This window comes from Calonectris borealis, chromosome 1 (genome assembly GCF_964195595.1).
Source record: "Calonectris borealis chromosome 1, bCalBor7.hap1.2, whole genome shotgun sequence".
NCBI lineage: Eukaryota > Metazoa > Chordata > Aves > Procellariiformes > Procellariidae > Calonectris > Calonectris borealis.
This window is the reverse complement of record NC_134312.1, coordinates 78,497,922-78,523,040: the sequence shown is the minus strand read 5'-3', so window position 1 is coordinate 78,523,040 and position 25,119 is coordinate 78,497,922. Positions and strand designations below refer to the sequence as shown.

The 25,119-nt window shown below is 39.9% G+C and overlaps 1 protein-coding gene across 1 annotated transcript in view; it reads left to right on the top strand.

Annotated features, from left to right (window-relative positions):
* The window catches only part of PHF21B (PHD finger protein 21B), a 68,264-nt gene that overhangs the window by 8,582 nt on the left and 34,563 nt on the right, over window positions 1–25,119 (top strand). The window contains exon 2 of the mRNA XM_075161909.1: window positions 16,564–16,656. Within this exon, the coding sequence (XP_075018010.1) occupies window positions 16,564–16,656 (93 nt within the window). The remainder of the gene's footprint in view (window positions 1–16,563; window positions 16,657–25,119) is intronic.

Genomic DNA, 25,119 nt, shown 5'->3' with positions numbered 1-25,119 from the left:
TTCCTAATAAGGAAAGTCTTAAAATGTAGGAATATATCGGCAGTCCCCTTATGGAAGTTTCTGTGATATCTTTATACGTGCTTACATACCATCCATGTAAACAAAGTTCCGAGTCCCTTGTTCTAATGGTGAGAGTTTATAGCACATTATTGTTTTGACGCTAATCAGAGTAGCTCCCTTGGAGAGCTTTGATTCACTTCAGAACACCAAAGAATGCTCTAAAAATGATAATACACTGTAGCTATTTCATTGTAATAGTTGGAGGCTGTCTGTGCCTCACGGAAATTACCAGGCAAGCATTCTTGAAAATGTCAGAATTTTCAAGTTAGTTCTATTTAAAACGGGGGAGCAAGAATGCGAGGGGATGGATAGAAAATTTGAGGGTTGTGTGGTTCAAACCTGAAGTGCAGTTTGTAATAATGAAAGATTACCAACTTTGGGGATGGGGAAATCATCTCCTAAGTTTTCTAAATTACAGGATGCATACTCTACATGTACTGTTACTTTAATAAAAGGCACCACTTTAGGAAATGAAAGGCTTTGGAATATCGCCAAACGTCTTAGTTCTATTTATCATCAAAAGGTGGGTTTTTTTCATTATCCATGGAGTTTGTGGGGTAGTTGAGTAATTTCCAGGAATTTGAGTGTTTTATACCAGACTGCAAACTCTGTATTTATCTTCTGTCAATGTTCATATTGCAAATACAAGCATGATAAGATTTCCTGTTGGTGTTATAACTGTATCAGGATTTGGCAATTGGTCTGCTACTAATCTCATAATGTGCATTTGTGTCTATATTTAAATTAATTGGAAAACTGTATCAGAAAATACTGCTCTTAAATTATTTTATACATAAATGGAGTGGGGAGAGAGAGAGAGAGACTAGATGCTGTAAATACAGAGTGCTGATGAATACTCAAGTAGTAAATAGAAATATCTTAGAAGTCATTCCTGACAGTAATAAAGGCAGCAATTTGATTTCATCTGTGGATAATAAACTGGTTTCACATTGCAATAAAAGTGGTGCTTATGTTATATTAATATTTATTAGCACTTATTGATGTTAGGGTTTAGTTGTTCTCTTTTCTTCACATCACAGCCATTTTATAAAAATTCAAGTTCAATTGCTACACAGTAAGCAATTAAAAGTGTTTGTGTATGTGAGAAAGAGGAAAAAAATCCGTTTATGGAGATACTCCTATACGGAAGGGCAGACCCTCACTGCCTAGGAATCTGGAGAGTTGTGCTCAAAATGATGGAGTTATGTGAGTTTCCACTAGTTAAAGATTTGGCTCTCTGAATGCATATTTCAACACATAAGCACTGTTCTGCTCTTTATATCAGAATTGTTTGTATGTGTTTCCTGGTGTTTAACGATATATTTTTGTATTCCTTGCTTTGACTGTGTGCAGTGCCTCATAAAGGTAAGGGATTATGTATTACGTTCAGTGGCCTTTTTTGTGCGACGTGTGAAGGACTGCTAACTTGCAGGATAATGTGAGTCAGAAAGTGATCTGATCCAAATTTAACCAAATTTGTTCATCTCTAAATTTAGAGAATAGCTGAATGGCACGACAGATATATTTCAATTTCCATCAGTGACAAGGACAGAGTGTTGGCGGATGCCTGTTAACAGCTATATCGTGTGGTTTTGATACTCATATATGTGTGTATGGGTGGGAAAAAACTAGTTACTAACTTTTATTTATCATGAGCCTGTTTCTTCTTTGACTGCTTTTAAATCACTCTTGGGCTTGATGTTCCTTCAGTAGAAATAATTCTTGTGCAGAAGGTGCGCTGTAGTCTTGAGTCACGTTTTTGCCCTCTGAGTAGAAAGACTTGCATTGGACTTGGATTTTTATCGTTATGAAAACTGAAACATAGACCCTTTTAAAATAAGCCAGGTACCAGGCAAGGTAAGACAAACCAAAATTCTTTTTGTTGATCTTACAATCAGGCTTCAATATCAATAATTTCAGAAAACAGGTTCAAGTTTATCCTTCCCTTGAGCATAACCCTGAGTTTAACATGTGTATAATTCACATGTCTTCAGTAAGATTAATCATGTGCTTGTAACTGAATTTGTATTTACCTGCTTTTCTGTGCTGGGGTCTTAATCTTTTTGATTATTCTAATTCTTTGGCCAAATATTGTCCTTGGAGATTTGACCAGTGAAAGCAAGAACATGTCCCCACTGCTTTTATACAAGACATTTAGTTAATGGGTACAACTGGGTTTTTTTTGCTCAGTAAGACCCTCTGTTTAGCCTGTTTCTCGTGTTTGATTTTATTAAGACCCCAGTTCAGTGACTGTGTCATCAAATTTGCACGTATAGTGATGGATTGTGATATTACAAACAATTCGATTGTTGTATCCCTCACTGAATCAAACAATGAGACTGGCTGGATTGGAGATAAGTTCATTTTTACATACAAGATCACTGAACTGGCAGTGATTGAATAGGTAATACCAGAAAGTGCATGACAGCTTTGATAAAGTCTAAGTAACATTGTGTTTCCTGTAGTTTGCTGAAGTGGTAATGATGATTTAAGGGTCTTACCCTCAATGTTTACTGTCCTTACTGGTGTAAAATAAAAACACAAGTCAGCCTTGTTTATTTTAATGTGATATTCTTTCTCTTTAAAGAATCAGTACACTAAAATATTTTTAAAAGACAGCTATTTTAGCATAATAGTAATGAGAATATTGTAGAAATTTGGCAGGGATACTACGGAGTATTAGAAGACTGTATGTGGTAATTAATTAGCATTTGCTCTAATAAAATCCCACCACCGTATTTGCTGATTTCACAATGTTTCTTCAGAATGAAACATTACTATATTCATTTTCCCCTGCACTGGTCTTTTCAAAATATAAGCCAATAATCACTTTAACGTTTCTTCTTATACGGGAAATTAGACACTGCATTTGTTAGTATTGCCGGAAAAGAAAAGCCCAACCTCCCTAATAAGTATGAGAAGATAAAAAGCTTCAGGTTTCTGCTATATCTGTGTTCTTAATGTGGGCTTTAAAGCTGGAGTAAGTGGCTTTGAACCACCACTATGATGGCTCAAAGTGTTTACACTTTGTTCTCAAGTCTTGAGGAATATGAGCTCAAACTCTGGTTCCTCTAGCCTGAGTCCAGCAATTGTTTCTGAATTTAGAAGTTATTACATAGAACCAGAATCAACCTATGTCTTGATATACATTATGTCCTTCAATAAGCTTAATTTATAAGTCTTCTTAATAACAAAGTATTACTCAACAAGTTTTATGAGCATTTTCAAATGTGTGAATTTGGAATATCTCCATTGAAGTCAAGTATAGTGAAGCTAGATTGGTACCAGCAGAGTTAATCTACAAGAGTACATCACTAGCATGTCTCTAACCATTTTCCTAATGACAATACAATAGGCTTAGTATGCCATTAATGATGATTATAATTACATGTTCTTTGAAAAGGAACTTTTAATTTTAAAAAACCACCATCTTTGTGACCTGTTCCTAATTTTTATGATTTTTCAATTTACAGCATCAGGGTGTAGACTATACAGACCTTTCATGTCTGCAAGTAGAAGGTAACTGAAGACCTGAGTAGCATCCCTTACCAACTTTGCTTTTTGGGTCAATGGCATGATATAAATAACCCTGTTTGAGTAAGAGCCAATCAGTCTAAAAAAAAAATAGAAATTTCAGGTAGTAAAGTTCTCTTTGTATCTCCCTGGCAATTATTTTGGTTTTAAGATACCATTGTCCAATTATAAATAAATAAATAAATAAATAATTTTCCCCCCTTTTAGCTCTTGGAGTAACTGGGTTGAAATCCTGATCTCTGCAATGATCTCCGTATGGCTGCATGCACAGACCTTCATTGAACTGAGTTAAGACTCTTAAAGGTTCGTGGTTCTGCCTTTATGAGTCTTAACAATATGAAGACATTATTGTTGTGCTGTCTAATTTGCAAAGTATGCAAGCTGAAAACATAGGACATATTTTCTCCCTATGTCTTTTATTTCTAGCAAAAGAGATTTAGACTAGATCTTTGGAAGTACTTCAACTGTGTGAACTTCAACTTCAATTGAAGTGCACCTAGCTGTCCAGAGTTCAAAACTTAGATTCTCAAACTCTGCTCAGTAGTTCTCAAGTCTGGACCCAGGTGAAATCCATAAATGCCTCTACTTCTACTAGTCATATTCCCTAGGCGCCAAATGTTTGTATTGGGGCATCGTAAGAACTGCTATCATGTTAACAGGGTTGAACAACAAGGTGGCCAAAGCATTGATTGGAATTGTTGTTTGTCTTTTTCCCCACGCGTTCTCTACCCACTGGGCCACAAGACCACATTTTTTCTTCTCTCACTGACTAATTTAGCAGAAAAGCTTGGAAGAAGAGTCTTTCTCCCGAGTATGTTCTGATAGTTAAATGGCTTACAGATCCACGTGTGAGTGTAGGAACTGAAATCTTCCTTCTCTGGAGTAGGTGATTGAACTCCAGAGAAACTGGTTGAAGGGAAAGATGGGAAGGAGGAAGAAAGGAAAACACAGCTTTCTTGGAGTGTGTTTTGAATGAAAGTGGTTGAACACAGATTAGTCTCTGGGAGGGGGCTCAGGGAGGTGAATCCCAATGGGAATGAAGCAGGTCTCCTCTTTCAGAGCAAAGTACCGAGGCCTGGAGTCAGTAATGCAGTAAAACACTCCTATGGAACACATCTGTCTAGACATCTATCTTCTGCCCTAGAGTGCTGGTTTGCAAATTTTTTCCCAAGGTGCCTCGTCATACTCTTTGGATACCTTACACAGGGAAACTTGGATGCCTAATTAAGAACTGCAGTAAGGCACCTAAGAGCTGGACATTGTACCATGCAATACCTTAATGCGTTTGTGGGTTCAGTTTGAGATACCGAGGTGTTGACATCTCAAAGGTGATGTTTCCAGGCTTGCCAAGAGAATATTCCAGGTGTCCAGAGAATATTCATGGTTAAATCTGAAGCACTTGAGGATTTTACTGTCTTTAAGGCTTGACAGCAGCTAAGTTGGGGGGGTTGAGAAGGTGATTTTGAACTCTTTAGTTGGAGCTAGGTGGGACACAGGCACATTGGGGCTTTTTCTGAAACTCAACCTAGGACCTTGGAAGATGTTCCAGTATCCAGATTTATCTGGGACTAGCAGGATGAAACATCCTAAGTAGGAGCAAGAAAAAGTCACACGGGCTAGATAGTAGACCAGAGTTGTGGTTTGATTTTTTTCTAGTTTTCGTCTTATAATTTCTGCACTCCAGAAACAGATACAATTTCTAGGCTCGGAAACAAAGGAACCTTTGCTGACTTCAGTGTTTATAAGGCTAGTTCTGCCAGCACTAATGTTAATGCAGCATCTCAGGAAGAAGAGGAGATTTACTACTTACTAACTCTGAAATTTCCTGGCTCTCTCATTGTAGGGAAACACTGGCGCTTACTTTGGTATATTTACGACTCTGGAAAAATATTATGTGTAATATACTATTATGTGTTCTGAAGTGTGTGTTTGTGTATTCACATACATAAAGTGTATATATATGTATCTTATGTATATACTTACGAATTTATTTATATAAGCATAGATTTGCCAAATCCTGTTACTGTCTGAACAAATCAACATAAAAGATCAGCTTTTTTATTTGGATCATCAAAGAATCAATTACATTTGTAAGTGAATACTGTAGAGTTTATCACCCTCCAAAACTAAATAAGGTGCTGCTGTATTTCAATGTTTTCTTTTAATTAGGAGGCGGCACCTGCGTAGCAATACCTGCAATGATTTTTCACAGCTGCAATCCTAAAACTGTGGAATACCAAAGTTAAGAATTCAATAGCAATGGTAATTCAGCCATGCTGTACTAAAGCAGTATTTTCCACTGGGTTTTGTTCATGGGCAAGTGGCTCAATATTGCTGAGTAGTCTGCCTAAAAAAAAATAAAACAAGCTTCTGGGATGTTCTGCAAATTCAAATTAACATTTCCTGGGAGAGTTATTGCTTCCTTTTTTTAACTAATTATATTAACAGGAGAATTTTAAGATCAGTCATATTTATACATACTGTATATGGAATTCAGGCAAAGTCTTCCTGTTCCTTCCTCAAGTTCTCTGCTCAAGGAAGTTACTTTTGGTAACAACACCCAGTTATTACGGCTGAACTGATCTAATAGCTTCCTTTCTCCAAAAAGGTTGGAACCATCATTCCATTTTTCTGTTCGCCTGCCTTTGTGGTTTTTGTCTTCCCCTCCCTCCCCACCCCCCAGCTAAGAAATGTTGCTTTTTCCCTTGCCTTTATTCTGTTGCTTGTTGGATACTTTCCTAAGCTAATTCAACTAGCAGAAAACTTTCTTTATCCTGGTTAGCAAGCTGAATTAGCTCAGCTCAGGGCCTGACAAAAGGGACTGTGTGGCAGCGAGCAATTAGATTGTCTCAGGCTGTCACTTCCCTCATGTTTTCCAGTTCTTCAGCGTGACTGGAGAATGCATAATAAAAACTCAGAGCAAGAACTGCAAAAGCGGCTCTGAGCCCTATGGGTGCTAAGGCGGAATGATTTGGAAGATAACCTTAATTTTTCAGTAGCTGCTAATAGGCTGCTTGGGCCATTTTGATAGGTGAGGATTCCTAAATCACTAAGGAATGATGGTCATTTCGTCCTTTATTTTTCCTTCCCTTCTCTTTCCATACCCTAACTCTCTCGTCCTGCAACTGGGGTAGAGCAGTAGTCCTTCAGCAGCTGCTGGGGCTCTGTTGAAGATTTCCACTCACGCTTGAGCTGACTTGAGGGAGAGGCTGGAAACTCCTTTGTGCGACACGCTGTGCATGCATTTTTCCCTTTACTCAGGAATATTTCCGCAGACTGTGAACAGAGAATAAGTAATTTGCAGACATTAGTCATTAAAAACAACATCAACCTGGAACAGTTTAGTAGTTAAACAGCAAATCTTTTATGAATCAGCTGAGCAAGAGACTATAGGTGTGATCACAGCTGCTGACTGGTGGTGTTGCAACTCAGTGAGACTATACTCATTTGTGCAGGAGGTGGAGACTTAATTAATTGAATATGATTTCTGAATAAAGCTTCAAATCACAGAACAGGTATGTGCATGCTAATGCAGTTCACATAGCCAAACTTTCCTCTTCTTTTTTTTATTGTCTTTTTTTTTTCTTTTCAGAAATTTAGAGTGTGATCTAATGACTGTGGAAAAATCCTGGCTGTTTCCTTTGATAAAAATAACAGTGCCTTAAAAAAAACACTAACCAGTAAATAATGTGGTGGAAGCTGTGTTTAAGAACAGGTATTTGGCACAGCTATCTATCCTCTTGCATAAGTAACCAGTGGGATTTCTGAACCAGGGAAACTCATGAACTTTATTCATCACGTTTTTCCTTTGCCAGAATACATACCCACAGTGTGTTCAAACAGAGTTTGTATTTTTGAGTTTACCCAGCTGGGAATGTGCAAGTGGCAAGAAGTAGAGATAGTGGTTTGAAAAGTCTGAGTGCCGCGGTAAAAGCAGAGATAAATTAGATGGTGCTCTGAAAAGCCTAAGCCACAGTAAAAGCAGAAAATTGTTTGCTTTATCTCTGCATATACTCCTCTGATACCCTCATGAGCTTTGATACCACTGTGGGTTTCCTTGCAGATGAGTGGTGCTGAAAGGGATGAGTACCGATACCTCAGCAGCAATTAAGAATTTGGTCACACCGTGGTTTTCAAAGCAGGTTTGGAATTTAAGGTGGTACCTTCCCTCCTGCTGCTTGTTGCTACCCCGGTACTTGTAACAGCAGTGAGAGCAGTTGTAGGCTGTTTCTGTGCAAAAGCATCTGGTGTAGTTTGAGGAGTCGTTAATTGGCTATCACGAGGGTTGGTTTAAATGGTATTGTTAGTGCCCAAAGAAAGGATGGTTTCAAAAATACTGTTATTTTAAAACAGCAACAGGACTTGTTGTGTTTCTGGTTGTCTTCATAGCAATAATAAATTTGCATACATAATAATATATAGCAATATATATTATATTGCTATATATTGCTATATAAAATAATAATAGCAATAATAAATTTGCATGATTAATGAATTCTGAGTAAAGCGAAAGAAAGTAGGGAAAACAAACACTTTTAAAAGCTGGAAGAGAAATCTTTAAGTTTCTATGAAATTCCAATTAAATTACTGTTTACACAAAATATGTGTCTGAAGTGCAGTCTCTTTGGGATGCAATCTGAGTGTGAAACTGAAATATGCCATTATTCCATGAGATTATTAGAAATACCATGCACAGTGACCTTCACCATATTTTGAAAATGAAGAGTGATTTCCACAGATTTTTATAGAAGTTAAATCTAGAAGGAAAGAAAAAATATGTATGCGTACAAGCCTGGCAGGAGCCTCAAAGTTATATCCAAGCGCACAGTGCTTTTACTGGTGGACTATATGGGAAAATAATAGCATTTAGATGCTTAGGTTAGCTAGAGGACAACTATCCTGGCTTATTGAGGTAAGGTGCAGCAAGTTTTAAGTCAAATGAACTTGGAGGTTGCATATAGTGCTTGGCATTTATATAAAGCAAGATCAAGGTTGAATGCAGCATTCAAGTTGTAAAATGGATGTAGAATGGGTAAAAAAACCCTGCAATTACTTCAGTGACGATCCATTCAGGTTAAGAATTTTCATCTTTGCTGTTGCCATAGCAATCTGTTCCCCTGTCACTGCCACATTAAAAATCCATTCTGTAAAACTGTTGTTGCCAATATTGAACACATAACAGACAAAAACATTTTTTTAATAGCTTAGGTGTCTTATTTGCAACACGAAGAAGACCTAGATCTTAGAGAGATGCATATGTACTTTAAAAAGAAAAAGATTAGTGTTTCTATAATACGTTGTAGGAACACAATATTTGTGCTGCAGTATTGATGTCAGTATAAAATAGTTTGCAAATAATACAGCAATGCGGTGTCAGTTGAACTCAAATGATTGAACTGTTCTGCTAAGATATAACAAACCCATATGTTCCTGAGTTAAGTATTTATTTTGGTAACATGCTGTAGTGAAAGGCTTTTGAAACGATGTGGCTTTTTAACCTTCTGTTACTCATTGAGTCTGATTCTTTTCAGTGATTGACTTCAGTGATTTTATCTGTACTGGTGTAATTCTGGAATGGGAGGAGAGTTGTGTCCCGTAACAGTTTTCTGTCTGTGATCTAATCCTAAACCGCTCACGTGCCCAAGCTCGACAATGAGTTTGTACGGCTAATGAATTGTAGGAACAGGTCCTTAAGCGTTAGTACATCCAAATGAGGGGGAACAGGAATTTGTAATTCAAAGCAAACATAGCAATGGTCTGACAAATACATTTACCCAAATGGAATAAACTGTAAATATCTTTCAATAAAGTAGAGATACATATCTGTAGAGAGACATATATATGTATTCATTGAGAGCTAAAATGCAGAAGTTTACTAAAATCACAAATGTGCATAAGTCATGGATTTAAAAACTCAGGCGTTGACTAAAGAAGTCATAACATAATAGTAGGAAACTGAACGTATGGCCCGTAGTCTGATCATCGAAAAAGTAAATCTCATCCTTGTTTCTGCCTCAGCATCCTTTTATCCTCTAACCATCTCTAGCCTTCATCCTTTGAATTCTTATCCTCTGTCCATGCCATGCTTCTTTGTTTCACTTTTTAGGTCTTGTACTTGCCACTGTCCCCACACTTCTATCCCTCAGTTGTCTTTGAGAGCCTTGATCTTGGGATGGTGTTGATTTAATGCAGGAGAAGCATAGGAGGAGAAAATATAGCAAATAGTTACAATGCTACTGGGTATTAATAGAAGAATTGAGGGCGAGAAGTGATTTTCTTTTTTAACTGCACTTGGCAATATCTTCTAAATTTTTTTCTTTTGGTTACAAGGGAGGAACCGCTTTTTTTTGTCTTTTAACGCAACTGTGTCCTCCTGTTTTGGGGCTTTTGGGTTGGTTTTCCTTTTTAAAATTCTTATCATTATTATTTTCTTAGCGAGTAAACTGACCACGGAAAAAGATTGTTTCATTTGCGTCTTTTCGCCTGGTTTTGCAATTCAAAACGTGACCCTTCAGAGCATGCTACTGGATGACATTTACCCAGCAGCTGAGACTGCAGGTCACCTACACAGTGGGCCTGCTGCGGTTCCTGTCCGAGGGCATCTGTGGGTTGCTCAAGCAAAAAAGGTGTCCCTGACATGCCACATACCTGTCTGCTCTGTATAGGTCACTGAAGACAGGGCTTTGTAAGTGGTTTGTGTTGCAGCCGTATGCATTCATTAGCCATTAACTCCTCCAGTGGGTGACGCGGTGGCTGAGGTTCCTGTTCCAGCCCAGGGCTGGGGCTGGTGCTTGAGGTAGGAGTTAGCAAGGGGTCCTCAGCCCCCCGATGCTTGCCTGGGATAATAAGTGCTGTTGGATGTAAAGTTTAGTGAATTAGACAATGGGAAATACACCTGATTAATTTGGTTTTATTTGAAAAAAATTCTCAGGATAAAGATAGTAAATCTGGCTCAAATGCATACAATCAAATCAAAACGATTCTGAGGCAAACGGAAACTTGGCTCTTCGCTTTCCCCCATCACTGCACATTTCAGTGCTCCCTCCACATTGTAGGTGTTTCAGGGGGTCACCGAAAAGCCCAAGTAGACTTAGATAGAGGAGAGATTTGGAGTTATCTTTGACTTTTATGGACCTTTTTTATTAAAATGCTTAGAGCTGTAAATGTAGAAATAAGAAACTCATTTATCTTGACAAAAGTGCTGCCATAAACTATTCAGCACTCATAAAATAACCTTTTAAATTATTGTTTCTGCTGGTATCGATAAATTCATACAAAGTGCTTAAAGGTCAGGCATTGCCAGAAAAATGTCTTTTCAGCTTGTTAATTAAAGGTTTATAAGAATGTGCACTAGCTTGCTCTTTGGACAAATTAGAAAAAAGGAAGGAGGAAAATAGAAGGCCCACATGGATGAAAATGATAGCGTGGAATTAGTGAGTGACGAGTCTTTGATCCACCAGGCTCACCGTGGCAAGCCTGGACAGTTTGTGAGTGAAAATAGGTGGCAGTGTTAAGAGGAGGAAAAAAAGTTTTTTTCCCTTTTTGGGGGGGAGGTATCTCGATTACTCACCTCTTGCAGCCCATGGGCTTGAGCTGAGGACCCAGCTAGAACTGAAGTGTTAAGGTGAGTGTGAGCACTATTCCTCCTGTTACAGCTTGAGTCATGGGGAGTTTGTCCAGTTCTCATTGCCTGGCCAAGAACATCAGATAAAGACATTTACTTTTTTATTTGCCAGGCAAGTGGTTTTATCTGCTTGTTTATATACCACTTAAACTGGAACAAAGCAGTGCTCTGAAATGCACTGAGAAAAGTACCCAGAGCCAAACTGCCCAACCATCCATTCTAGCACCTGCACCTCCTTCACTGCAGAGACTGCAACTGCGATTCCCTCTCTTTCGTACTTCACCTCTTTCGCCCATCATCATGGAGACATCCTGGTCTGATCATTAAAATCTGACCTAAAAATTAGGCGACTCAGATGTGACTCTGTATCAACAGATGAGATGAGGTTAATCAATCACATGGATGAGAGACACTGAAGTAAGAAGTCTGGCTTGCATTTCCACCTGCACAACGGTCTAGCCCTGACAACGTTATTTCACCTCTAAATCTCAATTTTTTTCATCACTAAAACGGAGACAATAATACTGACCTAGGAGAAGTACCCTGAGATAACAGATGAAATGTGTTACAGGAAAAGTACAGAGGTTTCTGTCATTGAATTCTGCTGATACAACAGCTCAAACTATTTATTGCCCAAGCTGGGAAACAATAACAAAACAATGTAAATAGTGAAAAGTAAAATAGATCCTTAGATATCTCTCTGTCTGAACATACTATAGTGCTATTATTAATGTGAGATTAAAGTTTTGAATTTTCCCTTGGCCATATGATTTTTGTACTGAGATTGTTTCCTTGAATGTTAAATAACAGATCCTTACTATAAAACCATTTGTAAACAGGAGGCTGCATCTTTGTCTGAAAATTTCATAACCTAAGAATGCCATAATTTGTTTTTGTTCTCTGGAGATCGCTGCAGAACTCCTACTTCAGGAAAATAAATCTGACGAATTTTTTGAGAGTGCAGGTGACAGAACTAATGATAGTTCATTTCTCTGATACACACAGACAATACATCCTGGCTTTGCCTTTAAGTAAAGCTGAGAGAACAGTGCAGAGTAGTTTTATGGCGTTTCTTGTTTCTTCTCTCATTCCCATTCCTTTTGGCTCAATCGTTCATTGTTTTGAAACATAAAACAGAATTGGCCCAACGATGCACCCAGAGGCAAGCTCCTTCCTCACAGGACAGAGGCATTCTGTTCTAGGCAGGGTTGGTTTGTTGTTTCTTCCCTTGTGACTGATATTTGAAGTAGTACAATAAAAGAGATTTGTTGCTCAGACATGGAGTTTTTGTGCATGCTACCAATTGATAACGGTATCTTATCTAACTTCTGAGTAATTCGATTCTTATTTTATAGTCAGTTCCCAATTTCACTCAGTGTCCGCACTTCGTATTTTAGTACATGGTATTCTGTTGGCCAGTTTGAAAATCCTTGCAAATCCACCTGTAGCTGTAGGAATAGGAATATCAGAATGTGTGTTTTCAAGGTCAGAGGTAGCATATATAAAAATGACAAGAGGTGCAGCCACACTTTAAGCACGACCTTCCAGAAAGAAGAACTTCTTGTTTTAACTTTCAGTAGAGGCTATATGCGCAGCCCAGGAGAAGTTGTGGTGCTCCTGGTGTTTCCAGGGTAAACTCAGGCTTCACTGCATTGTGGAAGAAATCTCATTCTATATATAAGCAGTGTTGGGATAGAGGGAAAATGTAGATCATACTTGTGATAAACTTTCAGTTCCTCTAGTGTGGGTTGGAAAGTTCCCTTTGGTATTCACCTTAAAAAGCAAATAACTGGGCTGAATTAATTTTAGTTCATGCTAATATAAAGCAGAAGTTGTGATATGTCTCATAAGTGGCAACAGCAGCAGGTGGCAGCTCAAGTTCTCCTTCTCTCCAGACTGCAGGAATTCGTCACGTTGTCCTTCCCAATGTGTGAGGCTGTGATACGGTAGACAGGGCAAAGCAGTAATTCATTCAGATAGTTTATAGTATCCTTCCTATTGTTTTTATTCCATGTGTTACCCTATAAGGATAACTGCGGTGGAAATACCCCCTTCTGTTCCTCACTCTGCTGCCAGTACCTTTACTTCTGCAGGAGGGTACAACTTACTTGTTCTAGCATCCATGGGTGAAAATGCTGCTTTCTCTGCCGCTCCCCCTCCTCCTGGCCCTTGGCTCAAGAGAGAATTTTAATGGAGTATATTTTTCAACGGATAATTCAGGGTACCAGTAATCCACAAGTACTAGGAAAAATTGTCGTGCATGTTTATAACTGTACAGCGCTCCTTGTTGTTTAACTCAGGCAAATCTTATGCAAATTTTAATCTTTGCTGAATATATAACATCACACCCCCAAATGTCTCCAAGAGGAGTAGCAGAGTTAAAAATATAAACTCTGTAGGACAAGTTTATTAAAAATATTCTGCATGAAAATACATGGTTTTCTCATCAAACACTGTCGTTAGAATGAAATAGACTGTTCCACCACTCTGTTGTTGAGGTCTGAGGAGAACATATCGGGATGCACCTGACACAGTTTCGCTTCCCTTGAGCTGATTACATTATAGTTTCCTTTCTATTAACAAATTTCATTACCAGATTGGGGTAATATTAGCATACTTTATCTTACTGGCTGTGATCCGATGCTTTTGTTTTGAGGGGAGTTAAATTTAGAGAAGTTCAGTTGAATCTGTTTTTCTTTCCTTATTAGCTATTTCTAGCATCCTGATAAGTTTTTGTGATCAGTGACTAAGTGTCTCTTGCTGTTATGATGACAATCATCTGCTTCCTTATATTGCCATGTCGTCCCAACAGCAATTAAGAGACGTTAGATAGAAGTTATAAAACCTTGCCTTAAGAATATTGGCCGGTTAACCAAAATATGAACTGTAATCAGGGATGAAGGATTGAAAGAGGTTGAAGGGGAAAAGATAGCTATGTTCTTTAGACCTATGCCCCATCTTAAATTTATAAGCTATCTGACCTTTTTAATGGAGAAAATAAAGTACAAGTTATTTACAACATCTCAGATCCAGTATTTTAGGAGCCTCTGTGGGTGAGGCTTGAAAAAGAGGTGCCATTCAGACCATTTATAACGGAACGCATAAAAGTACATCTGTAGATAACTGTATCACTACAGAGAGATGAAAAGTCAGCAAAGGATTGGAGCTAAACAGACACAGAGATTTTTAGGCAGGGGGAAACGTGTATACTCAACTGTATTACAGAAACATAATTTGCTTACTCTTGGTATCCAACTGTATTCATAAGGGTTAAAGGTAATACTGGGTTAACAAGTACCACTTCTCCATCTACAAAGTAAACTTTATGTAGAATGCAGCAATATATTTGCTCATAGGAGGACCTACCTCAAATGTCTTATACTGGATACTATTGAAAGGCATTTAAAGAATAATGCAATCATTAGGTGCAGTCAACATGGGATCACAAAAGGAAAGTCCTGTTTAACTAATTTGGTAGCCTTCTATGATAAGGTCACCTGCCTGGTGAATGAAGAGAAGGCGGTGGATGTAGTTTTTCTGGATTTTAGTAAGGCTTTTGATCCCGTCCCTCACAGCATCTTTCTGGACAAGTGGGATGAGCGGGTTCACGGTGCGCTGGGTGAAGAACTGGCTGAAGGGCAGAGCTCAAAGGGTTGTAGTGAATGGGGCTACATCTGGCTGGCAACCAGTTGCCAGCGGTGCTCCTCTAGGGCTGGTCCTGTTCAATATATTTATCAGCGATCTGGATGCAGGAGTTGAATGCACCGTTAGCAAGTTTGCTGATGATACCAAACTGGGAGGTGCTGTTGACTCTCTTGAGAGACAGGAGGCCTTGCAGAGGGATCTAGGTAGATTGGAGCATTGGGCTATGATTAATGGGACGAAATTTAACAAGTCAAAATGCTGGATTCTGCACCTAGAACGGAGTGATGCCGAGCACAAGTATAAACTGGGAGAGGAGTGGCTGGAGAGCAGCCCTGCAGAAAGGATTCTGGGGGTGCTGGTCGACAGCAGGCTCAACAGGAGTCAGCAGTGTGCCCTGGCAGCCAAGGGGGCAAATTGCATCCTGGGGTGCATCAAACACAGCATAACCAGCTGGTCAAAAGAGGTGATTATCCTGCTGTTTTCAGCGTTGGTGTGGCCTCACCTGGAGTACTGTGTGCAGTTCTGGGCCCCACCATTTAGGAAGGATGTGAAGGTCCTTGAATGCGTCCAGAGGAGGGCAGCAAAGCTGGAAGGCATGTCCTATGAGGAGCAGCTAAGGACTCTGGGTTTGTCTAGTTTGGAGAAAAGGAGGCTGAGAGGGGCCCTCATTGCTCTCTACAGCTTCCTGAGGAGGGGACGTGGAGAGGGAGGTGCTGATCTCTTCTCCCTGGGATCCAGTGATAGGAGGCCTGGGAATGGTTCAAAGGTGCGCCAGGGAAGGTTTAGACTGGACATTAGGAAGTATTTCTTTACCAAGAGGGTGGTCAAACTCTGGAACAGGCTTCCTAGAGAGGTGGTCGATGCCCCAAGCCTGTCAGTGTTTAAGAGACATTTGGACAATGCCCTTAACAACAGGCTTTAACTTTTGGTCGGCCCTGAATTGGTCAGGCAGTTGGACTAGATGATCGTTGTAGGTCCCTTCCAACTGAAATAGTCTGTTCTATTCTATTCTATCTTAAACAAGCTTTGAATAAATTTGTTATACAACTAAGAGAAGGGTGAGTAGAGAAAATAAATGTGGGTAGTAATAGCTGCTGTGTTGGCCCAAATGGATGTTGTCTTAGCTGAGTGTTATGTTACAGTGTGCTGTAGTAGATTTATAGGTAGCTCTCAGTTTTAATAATTCAGTGTTTACTATTTACTAAGACACAGTGAACTTCTCTTGTGACCCTGGCTACCATGAAATGCATCATCTTACCAATGCACATTTTGAAGTTTCACTGTGGTGCGTTTCACCTTGCTTCAGATCTCTTTTGAAACCAAGCTAGTGCCCAGACAGCCTTCAGCCATGGCAGCACGCTTGTATTTTCTTTGCGTACCAAAAAAATTTCACAACAATGAGATGTATCCTTTGCACTCAGAATTACCAAATGCTCTAAGGAGACTTAGAGAGCCTTAGACTTAGTAGGCTTTAGTTAACAGTGCTTTGTAGAGAAGGTTAAAGAGAAGGAAGAGTCTCTGACTCTTTAGGCAGAAAAGAGAGAGCTTCAAATGGACTGATGTATCATACCCTTCTGTCATAAGTCAGGAAGAGAAAAATGAAGAGCTGGAAGGGGAACCAACCACTGGGTCGGACAGATTCTATCTGGGGAAGCTGTGCAAGTGTTTTAAGCTGTGTTCAACTGTTTTTCTTCCAACAGACTTTGGGAACTATCACTGCAGTGCCCATTAAGGTTCCTCAGGTCAGCTCCTTGCAGAGGTTGGCAGGACAAGGACCAGCAGTGCTACCTCAGGTACAAAATACAATTCCAAAGGGGCTTTTGTGTCATTTTATATGTATTCTACTCTGTTCCTCTCTGGTCTCCAGGCCTGGGTAGGTCAGCACACTCATTTTGCTGAATAAAGACTCACCTTCAGTGAGTTGAACAGCAGAGCTGTGATTTTCTCCAATTTGTGGAAAAAAAAAAAAAGATAAATCAGTTTTGTTCTGGGAGCATACTGTTAGCACAATGAAAAGCTATAAAAATCTTGTAGATTCATTGTGGAAGAACAAAGTACATATGGTGAAAGGTAAATTTATGCTTTATGAGATGAATCACAAATCACAGAAGTGAAAATCTGCAATTCTGTAATTAAAAAAAGTGGTGGAAGTATTAACCTTTCTGTTCAAGATTTAGCCTCACACATTCTTTAACTAACTTACTTGCCTTACCCCTGTCTATCGCAGCATAACGTTTTGGCCCAACTAACCCAGGTGCCAGACTGAGGCAAGGTTGTCTGGGTAGGAGTGAAAGGAGAGTTACACTCACGGATTTTTTAAATCTCTTCAAATTGTGTTTTCTTTTCTGAATATCCATGACTGTTTCCCTAACCATACACTTTATTCCCCATTTCAACCCTCTTTCTCAAAATTTTTTGATGTCATTTTCAACAAGTGTTTTGCTGCAGCTCTATGGTTTGCTTTTTGGCTTCATGATTATTAAGTATAAATACATTTCTCCCTGTGTGGCCCTTAGAGGTCTATTTCTCATATGTGAACGCTTTTCTAGCATTGAAGTCAATGTTGAGTCTTCCTAGTGTTCCTTTATTTTTTTCCTAATATTTTCTTAGTGACAGAATCTAGTAGAAGATCTGTGAGCTAAACCTGCCTGGAGGAAGGAGTATTTCCAAGATAATGTTCTTAAATTCTCTCTTTAAATTACATTTTGTGGAAGGCAAAGTTGTGAACATAAAGGAAGGTTATAGTTTTCTTATCAAGACTTTGCTTTTCAGTTGTTCTTACAGCATAATAACACATTGATTTCTGCCATTTTGGGGTGTCAAAGATGAGCAGATTGCTCCTGAAAATAGATGAGGTTCAAGAGCAGCTGAAAGACCTGTAACAGGGCCTTAAATTATCATTAAGGTTGTATTTCAGCAATGATGATGGCATTGCAAATGCTGCACTTAGAGAAGCATCAATGTTCTATACTTCTGTTAAGTAGAAAAATTTTCATTCAGTGTTAGATTCAATTTTGAAGAGTTGGAAAAAGTGGAGGAAGCTGATTTCCTCAACTTTTTGAAAAGAACACATATCCTTTCTGTCTTGCTGTTTAGCTCATGGCAATATTTTTGTTTGTATTTCACTTTGTTTCACTCCTTTCCTAGCACAGCCTTCAATTTCAGACCTGTTTATGCAATCATACTTAATACTAATGAAACACCAACCCTTCCTCAGCAGCCCTAAGCCGTAGTTCACTAAATCTTCTATTTTATACACATAGCATGGGAAATAACCACATAGCAATCTCATTTCTGTCAAAACTAAAAATGAAGAAGGCAGCTGTATGTAAGACCACGTTATCAGAGGTACGTCTTATGTTCTGAGTTTTTTCTGGCTTTTTCACAGGCCAATGCCTCCTTCTTCAGCAACAGCCTGCGCCGTTTACAGGCTGTGTCCTCCTTTGCAGTTCATCATGGTCTATATGTTCCTCTCCCACTCAAAGTTTACAGAGAAGTTTAAAATTTCCATATTGTTTCCTAGTGGGGAACTCCCTCCACCCATCAAAGCATTCTGCTTGATGTCTTAAGAGAGATCAAGTTTTCATCTACAAGTGGAAAGTTTGGCTTCAAACTAAATAGTCAAGTGCCTTCAAAATATATTTAATATAGCCATAAATCACAGTGAGTAAAGCTGTCATTCCCCAGATACAGCTGGATACAGGTGATCTGGGAGGCCACTGTAGGTAAGCTGCAGCACCGTATCACTGTGAAAGCTCTCCTTTGTAATAACTGTAGGTGAATGCGTAGTCATCTCTGGCAAATTTTGAGGGTCGGTAGGAATCTCCTTGTGGTCCAGGAGAACTGGGAACTTCAGATGGAAATATAAAAATGCCAGGAAGCAAGACCATGTAATACCACGAAGGTATTATGGTAAAGAACATCTCTTCTCTCTTCTCCCTCATAGCTCTGAGAAAACAAGTGCCAAATTAAAAATTATTATTGGAAATTAAGGGGCGCATAGTATCTGTCAGTAGGCACTGGAAAACGTGTAGAATTAAATCCTATCACAGTCCATGTCCTCTCAGCTATTATGCATCGGACTTGGTTACAGAGCAGGCTGGCTACTAACCTCCTTTTGTCCCCCCCTGGGTGACAGGCATGGCTCCTGTACCTTCCTCTGAGTTAGTGGCACAGTCCTACCATTCTATGAATGACTTTCTGAGAGGCAGCTCTGCCACCATCTCCCAAGCATACTAACAAGCAGGGTCCAACCAAGTTTGGCTTCTGCTAAATCTTTACTTTGGGTGCCCATGTAGCAGCAAATTAAAGGGACAGCTTTTTCAAAACAAAACAATGTTCATCACTCCTCTACCAAGAAGTCCATGGTATTTCGCACAAAGAATTGAAGCAGTGCAATGTCCGTACTCATGCATGTTAGCTATAGCTGAATCTTGTTCTGCGAGGTATTGCACCTTCCCCAACCTCCTTCTCTGCGAAGTCTGGCTTTAACGGTGAATTGTGTAGAGCCCTAATAGCAATGAAACCATGGCAGCAAAGGCTTCAATAAGCCCACCTGCAAGCCTGCCTATTTACTCAAGCAGCTAAGTCTAGGTGTAGTTTGTGCAAGTGCAGTGGCAGGCACAGTGGCAATCACCTAAGCTGGCTTGATCTTGGCTGTATGTGCTGCTGCCTCTCTTCTTGTCTACGGAGAGGTGGAAGGCCTGGATGGATCCCTTTTGGGATCCCTGCCGTGTTAGGAGCCTACTTGTCTCTGAGTCGCCCTCTGGAAGTGGCTTCACTCTTAGCCAGACAGATCGCATTTCTGTTTCAAGTGCATGTAGATAAGTGGGGTTAATCCAGGTGAGTGTCTGCATTCTTGACAGCACGCTGATTGCTACCTGACATTTCTCCTTTTGGCCAGTCTCATCATTTCTTTGGGATTTCGGACTCCCTTTAGATTTAGATGTAGGCATGAGAGGCATAAACATTGCCAGGCTGGCTGGAAAGAAACAGGGGACTCCTCCATTTAAGGACCCCTCATCACATCTAAAGGAGTTTTGTATTTTTGATGCTTTCATTCTCCTCATCTAGACAGCCTCTTTTGATTTACCTCTGTGCAGTCAAGCAGGAAAATACCACACAAGTAAACTGAGGCACTTAACAATACTTACGTAAAATAATACATACAGCTTTCTCTTTTTCCTCATTTGTACAGATACTTGTCATTTGTTTTGTTCATTTGAATGGGCTTATGATATCACCCCCTGGGAGCTCTTCCATATGGGGAATGAAGTTTCAAAATCTGCACATTCCCAAATGGCAGCAAAATCCCATCACTTAGTGCAGAATTGCTATTAAATGGTGAGCAAACAAACATTAATTACAAGTTCATTGCACAATACAAACAATATTTCTTTAGGTATTCATTATTTGCCAAAACAAGCCTCTTTGGCAGACCTTTTTTCTTTTCTTTTTTAAATTTTTTTTTTACAGAATATGAAGTTATTTTTGCTTTCATCAAATAAATAAAATTTCTGCTATGAGCTGTGATGTTTAGGAAGTTAATTCCAAATAGTCTTTCTCTTCTTACTTTCGCCTTTGAGGTTTCCAGCTGGGTGAGATGTTTTGAAACTGCAGACTTTCCGCTGCACTCTGAGAAGCAAATCCTGGAGGTCCTCTACTCAAACACATGGGCGATGCACTCTCTGACTTTTGAGCTATTCCTCTGCTTTATGGCACCCATCCGCTGTAGGGAGGGGGGTGACCTTATGTCAGGTTGGGGCTCCAATTTCCAGCTGCAGTGCAGACAGTCTGTCTATTTTGAACTGGTTTACATAAAAATTTAAGATCCACTGTAGCCACCTGAAGGCATGTGGGGAATCTTATTTTCTGTTCTTCAAATGGAAGATTTTAAATGAAACAGTTGAAGATATTAAAATAAACTTCCCATTTTGTTGTCAGTAATTTGGGCCCAATCCAATTCTCATTCAAATTAATGGAGAGACTGTGATGATTTGAATAGCAGTTAAATCAGATTATAATGCTATTTCCCTGACCTATTTTTCCAGTCCTGGTTGAAGGCAGGGCTTGGGACGGCTTTGCTCGTGACACTGCTGATTAGAGTAGAGCAGACTATCACGCAGGTTAGCGGTGAAAAGAAACAGGTACGCACAACCGCTTCAGATGAAACGTCCGTGTTTTTCAATCGACTCCAGCCAGTTCCGCTGGCAAGTGCTGCTTATTTTTTATCTTCTGTAGTGATTTTAATACGCATAATTCAGTAGGGTCTGAATTCGGTCACTGGGCTGCAGGCTGCTTTGGAACAGGGGCTGTTTTGTCACCGTGGGTTTGTTCATCGCTGGGTGCCGTGTGAGCCCAGCCAGAGACTGAGATCTCTAGATGTTCCCAAAACTTAAACGCATATTCTCATTTTTAAAATTTCTTGTCATAGTTCTCATGAGCGCAGTTCCACTGATAGCTGCTGCTTCTCTTACGTGTGTACCAAAACCAGCGACTACTCCTGGCTGATAGGGTGATAGGGCCTCTGGAAGATTTCTTGAAAGGAAAAAACTCCTATGGGCAGAACCCAAGTTATGGGATGCTGCTGTGTATTGTAGAAGAAGTGTGTTAACAGATTGGTCTGTGGCGAAGTCTCTCTCTGTTTGCATTATAAGTCAAAAAAAAAAATCATTATTTTTAAGTGTAATGTGTTAAGACTGTGCATAGCCATTAGAAAGTGGAAAAATATTGCTAAATGCAAGTCAGCCGTTTGTGAAACTAGAAAAGAAGCTGGCAGATATACATGCTTGTATAAAAAGTTACACAGAATTGTGCAATGGAGAGACAAAAGCACTTTATTGTTTGTTTGAGTAAGGAATAATTGAATTGGGTAAAGTCATTATTACAATATCAGAGGAGAAAAGGACTATAACCCCCTAAGGGATGTCGTGCACCTTTCTGGTATATAGCCCTCAGCGCTTCCGGGGGGATGTGTTGGAATGCTAGCAGAGGAGAAGAGAGATAATCTAATTCAAGGTAACTTAATCAGCGTGGTATATAACCAAGCTAAGGGTTTTGCAACAGTATTTAATATTCATCGACTGTATGCGTGCAGAAAACAGAAACAAAATTGCTTTTTCAAAAGAAAGGTTTGCAGAGGCCTGGCTGAAAATGTAGCCCTTAATAAATATAGTTGTTAATCTGTTTTATTCTATATAAGTTTTTATACCGTGCCTGTCACTGTATTTGAAGCACCTTCCGGTAATGTGTTAAGCACAAAGATTAACATCTGTTGTAAGCTATTTCTTCTCTCAGCCTTTCCCTTTGGGAAGAAGTGTGTGCAGCTGAGAGTTCTGGTTCGGGTTCCTTTTTACCAGTTTGCTTATTTTTAATAGGCATGCTACTATTAATTGCATGCCACTATATATTTCTGTCAGAGGAGTATAACATAGAAAATGTTTATTGTAGAAAGCGATGAGGTTCGTGCCCTTAATTCATAGAGAAGAAGGTTGAGACGCTTGCCTGTATGAGCATCAGCCTTGCTGCAGAGACTCCCTGCACCGGAGACACGTGGCCACCTTGGCCTTTCATACTAAGTCTTTACAGGGAGAGCTTTGAAGATTGGGATAAAAACACGGTACGTTGTTGAAAAATCTGTGGGAATCTCAGTTACGCATTAGTGGATAGGTTTGATAGGTAGCCTGTGCTGCTGAGAGAGGTGTGTTGGAGCACCTGGAGTGCTCCATGGTACGTACTTTACACTGCTGTAGTGCAGCCAAGACAGACGAAGCTATGGCTAAGGTGGTGCGATAAGAACTGTTCCTTGTGGATGGTTCCCAGAGGTTGGCAGTGATGAGAAATCCGGTCTTCTGCAGTATGGACAAAGATGAACACGTATGGTGTATCAAAGGGGACTACACCCAGATACAAATTTTCCAAAGTACCTCCCTCTGTTACCTCTGCCTTTCTGAGTGTCATTGTCAGTTGTCTGTTCTTAATGAGAGAACTGATCCAGGGTGGTGGAGATGGAGAAGCAGAACTGGCTGTTACTGATGCTTAAGACCTTCAGATCCAATCAGTGCTGTGAACATTTTGAAAAGGACCTCCACGGAACTCAGATCTCCATGATAGTCTGAATGTAGGAGCCTAAAGTACCCATATAACCCCCAGGAAAGATACAAACCATTTTAACACCTGACATGGTACCTTTTTCCCAGGTGAAAACCCTCATGTTTCTCCACTCAAATGCTGCTTTGCAGAGTATCAGGAAGATGGGAAGAAATGTCCCCTCTCTCCACTGATGCCATTTGCATCCATGCAAATGATGTGGCTTCAGAGCCATGTCTGGCTTGGACCTGGACCGTGCCAATTGTACAAGCTTGCGGTCAGCCTCTGGCCGAATGACAGGCGGATAGGAAGGTTTTCTCTGTCTGCAGCACCTCAGCAGAGGCTTGGAGGAATTCACTGCACTGCTTCCAGTCCCTAAAACATTCATTTTCATCTCCTGATGTCTGAGCTTTTTGTGTGCTTCCGTCTTGCTCAGGCTGTCAGCAGACAGAAACGATTTTTGTCATTATTTTTATTATTATTTTGTCTTTCAAGTGATTTGATCTCGGCTAGTAAATGAGTTGAGGCTGGTCAAATCATTATAATGTGCCGTTATTGTTGTCTAGAAGCAGGAAGAGCTCTTAAAGTGATGGACAGTACAAAGCAATGACATCCATGGTCTCTGAAGTGACACCAGAGTTTGAGTCCAGTGAATGCCCAGCTGCGTGGAGTAGTCCAGAGCTCACCTGTGAAAGTACACGGATAGGAGGAGAGCAGACAGATGTTCGTTCATTTGTGCCTAAAGGCTTCATGGACACTTTATATTTAAATTGAAGTAAGTTAATCATAGATGAGTATCTGTGAGAGAAGCAAGCTGGCTTGTAATGCTGAAAAGAGTAGAAATGGAAGTAAGTTACTGACTGGTGTGTATAATCACAGTCTAGCTTTTATATTTCTATTGTAATCCTAAACAATAAGGATTAAATTCTTTCCTCAGAGGCACATAGATAACTGCATATTCAAGGACAGAATCATTGTGCAGAAGGAAAAAAAGCAGAAATCCTTGTCAACTTCTACCCCTACTTGTTATTTTTTGGAATAATATTGATTTTAATTTGCTGGTTTAATGATAGTTTTCCCCTTTGCAAATGGAAAAGAGCCACTTAATGAATCATCAACTCAACAGCAGCAATGCCAAACCAGAAAATACAGGCAGTATAGCTGAGGAGAAAATGTACATTTAATTAGCAAAAGTCAGTCAAGTTCCCGTGAAAATACAGTTTTGTGTTCAAAACACCGATAACGTTTTTAATAAAGAACTCCCACCTGACTGCCTTATGCCAACATCCACAAAAAGCAGAGCTGGCGGATTCCCACACAAACATCCCTCTCAGCAAAACTTCCATTTCTGTAGTATCAAGCAAAGCTGAAGGAGGAGAAAAACTAAATGAAATAGCTTTGTCTTCTTAAAAATTGCACAGGGGTTATGTTATCTGTGTGTCACCTTTACACTAAAGTTGGCTATCCAGGACTAACAAATTGAAATACCAAAGCACAGTAGGTATACGGTCCCGTGGAAAATGTCTGATGTAGTGCACGTAATTTGAATACGTGTGAAAATAGCACAGAGTGATTCTTGGCTTGCATGGCACGTGAAATGACAGACTAGGGTTTGTTTCGAGGTGCTAGTTGCAGTTCTGGCCTTACTGACATCTACTCAAATTTGCTGTTGGTTTCAGTCAGGTTGAGATCTCTTCCCTGGTCCTCACTGTCCAGAGCAGCAGGGTTGGAAACGTGGGCTGGAGGTTTTGCCCTGCATGGCATATCATTCTTCTGTGGCTTCCCAGGCTAATATTCCAGGTAGATGTTAAGGAGAGGCTGTTGTTTGTGAACACAGGACTCGCTGAACTGGGTCATCTTGCCTGGGGTTTCCTGGTGAGGCACACTGACGAGTACCTTCCTTTTTGTGTAGCCCCGTCAAGGGGAAGGAAGAAGAGTGTAGGTGGATCCATAGGCACGTGTGGTTTTCAATCTTCCCCCTGTGGCAAGAAAGTAAACTGTGTTTGTTTTGACTGTGGTCTCAGACCAGGCTGAAGGTAATAGGAGAGCTTGTCAGGACAGGAACCAAAAATCAGCCAAGCTGGAAACACTTGTATTCAGGTCAGTTGGGCAACCTGGATTTTAGGGTGTGTCATTGCTGTAAAGTTACGCAGAACCTTTTCTTTTGC